We start from the raw sequence: 2,134 nt of genomic DNA, 5'->3' as shown, positions 1-2,134 counted from the left end.
CATCCTTAGCTGCTGCTGGAAAAATTCATTGAGCATTTCCTGAATATTACTAGCAGTATTACTGAAAGTATTTGATGGATTGTTTGCCTTTGAAGACTTATCAGTTTTGTCAACTTTCCTTTTACGAGCATTGCTTCTAGAAGGCTTCTCCTCTTCACTGTCATCTTCTACCTCCTCGTCATCTTCAGAGTACTCTTCTGAGGACCGTTCTCCACTTGACCTTTTCACCCCTTTCTTTGTTTGAGCTGAACGAGCCTCAGATTCTAGATGCAGTCGTTGCATATTACGTGCTCTTTCAGTAAATACTGCATGCAATTCTTCGAAAAATGGACATTGCCTACTATGCTCTGGATCAGATGTCTCTTTTCCCTGCACAATATCAATAGATGATTACATGCAATAAAGGAAATGACCGCTCCCAGCTTAAAGATATGGCCTTTCTTCTGCATTTTCAGTGACACAATTTTCTTGCATATCCAACAATACACATCATTTTGACAGGTAAAAGAGAGCATACAGCACACTAGAGACCAACAATTCCATCTTTAAAGTAGCATATAACAATTAAATGTGTGGCAAAATTTACTAGAGAGAGATAGATAAAATACATCTAAATGCATTAATTGCTGATTATTATTCTTCCCTTCCTCTAATTTTTAAACTCCACGAAGAACACTCTTAACCAATTAATTCGGCATATAAAGGTTTATAGTAGCGCTGGTTGTTCCTCTTCCTCCTATTTATAAACTCCACCAAGCACACTCTAAACCAAATTACTTCTGTATATAAAGGTTCATAAATATGAAGCACTATGCAATTCGGTATTCCAAATTTCACACTCATTTTCCCAAAATAACCATAACATAATATTCCGCAGTTCCTTAATTCTTCTCTATGGGAAAAAGAAATGCCAATGCCACACAAGGCTGGTGGAGATATCATCGCTCCTGTTTGCAAAATCAGGTCATAAATAACTAACAAAATACTAGTCCATTAGGGGTACATTTAGGATTCATTGTATGAAATTTCGTAAAAAAACTAGCTTTAACATTAACATAAACTCAGAGGAATAAGGGCATCTTAAAAACGCACACAAGAAGCACAAAGAATATCACGATGTAACCAACAACAGAAACATGTATATCAGAAGGCCCCAAATTTCTAACCCTAAAATCTAAGCTTGCTCAAGTAGGTCGAAAACATAAAAGTGAAAATTCGAGTAAAACAATGAAATGAAATCCAATAAAAAAATGCAAACACAAATCGATGAGATAGAGCCACACCTTATAGCGATTAACGAGGTTCTTCCACTTGCATTTGCACTGTTCGGGGCTCCTCCTGAAGCCTCTCTCCCTCATCTTGGAGCTCACAACCTCCCAAAGCGTCTTGTTCCGCTTCGATGCAGTGAAGTCCCTCTCAAGCTCCGCGCGTATCGCTATGAACTCTCTCGTCTCCTGCTGGCTCCACTGCGGCTGTGCCGGAACCCTCTCCTCTCTCCCTGCCGTCGTCGGCGATATCTCGCCGGAAATCACCGACGATGTCGCCGGGTTCAACATCTGCGGCTGCGGCGGCGCCACCATGGCCAGGCGAGCCGCTCGGGCGTCCTCGCCACCGAACATTGATCTCTCTGCTACCACGACGTTTAGGATTAGGGTTTTCTGCTTTTAATCGAAACCAAACCAAGGAACTGGAGATTTGGAGTGGTAAAGCAGAAATTTGATGCTAGAGAAAAGAAATAGATAAATAAAAAAATAAAAAGCTCCTTTTCCTCCTCCTTTATGCTTTACCAATTTTTCTTTGTCGACAAGATAGGAATGATTGACATTTCACGGTCTCCACATTGATGTTTATGAAGAGCCAGAGTCTTTTGCATTCACACACGAGAGCTAGTAACTTTGTTTAGTTTAGGAAGAACTTTAAGTATTCTTGGAATATGGATGTTTTAGTAATTTTAGCAATAAATTTTATAAATAATTATAATATATTAAATTAAAATTATTATGATATTGATATTTTAAGAATATTTAAATTTTTTATGAATAATATATATATTAAAATATAAAATATATATCAAAAATAAATATATTTATATAAATACATAATAATTAATTTAAAAACTGATTTACGGTTTAAA

The 2,134-nt window shown here is 37.3% G+C and overlaps 1 protein-coding gene across 1 annotated transcript in view; it reads right to left on the bottom strand.

Annotated features, from left to right (window-relative positions):
- Positions 1-1,906, bottom strand: part of LOC107642428 (trihelix transcription factor GT-3b) — a gene marked incomplete in the record, with an annotated part of 3,228 nt that extends 1,322 nt beyond the window's left edge. Inside the window, 3 exon segments of the mRNA XM_016345779.2 lie at positions 1-369; positions 1,284-1,627; positions 1,788-1,906. Coding sequence (XP_016201265.1) covers positions 1-369; positions 1,284-1,619 — 705 coding nt within the window.

This window comes from Arachis ipaensis, chromosome B05 (genome assembly GCF_000816755.2).
Source record: "Arachis ipaensis cultivar K30076 chromosome B05, Araip1.1, whole genome shotgun sequence".
Lineage (NCBI taxonomy): Eukaryota > Viridiplantae > Streptophyta > Magnoliopsida > Fabales > Fabaceae > Arachis > Arachis ipaensis.
This window is presented reverse-complemented; position numbering and strand designations above follow the sequence as displayed.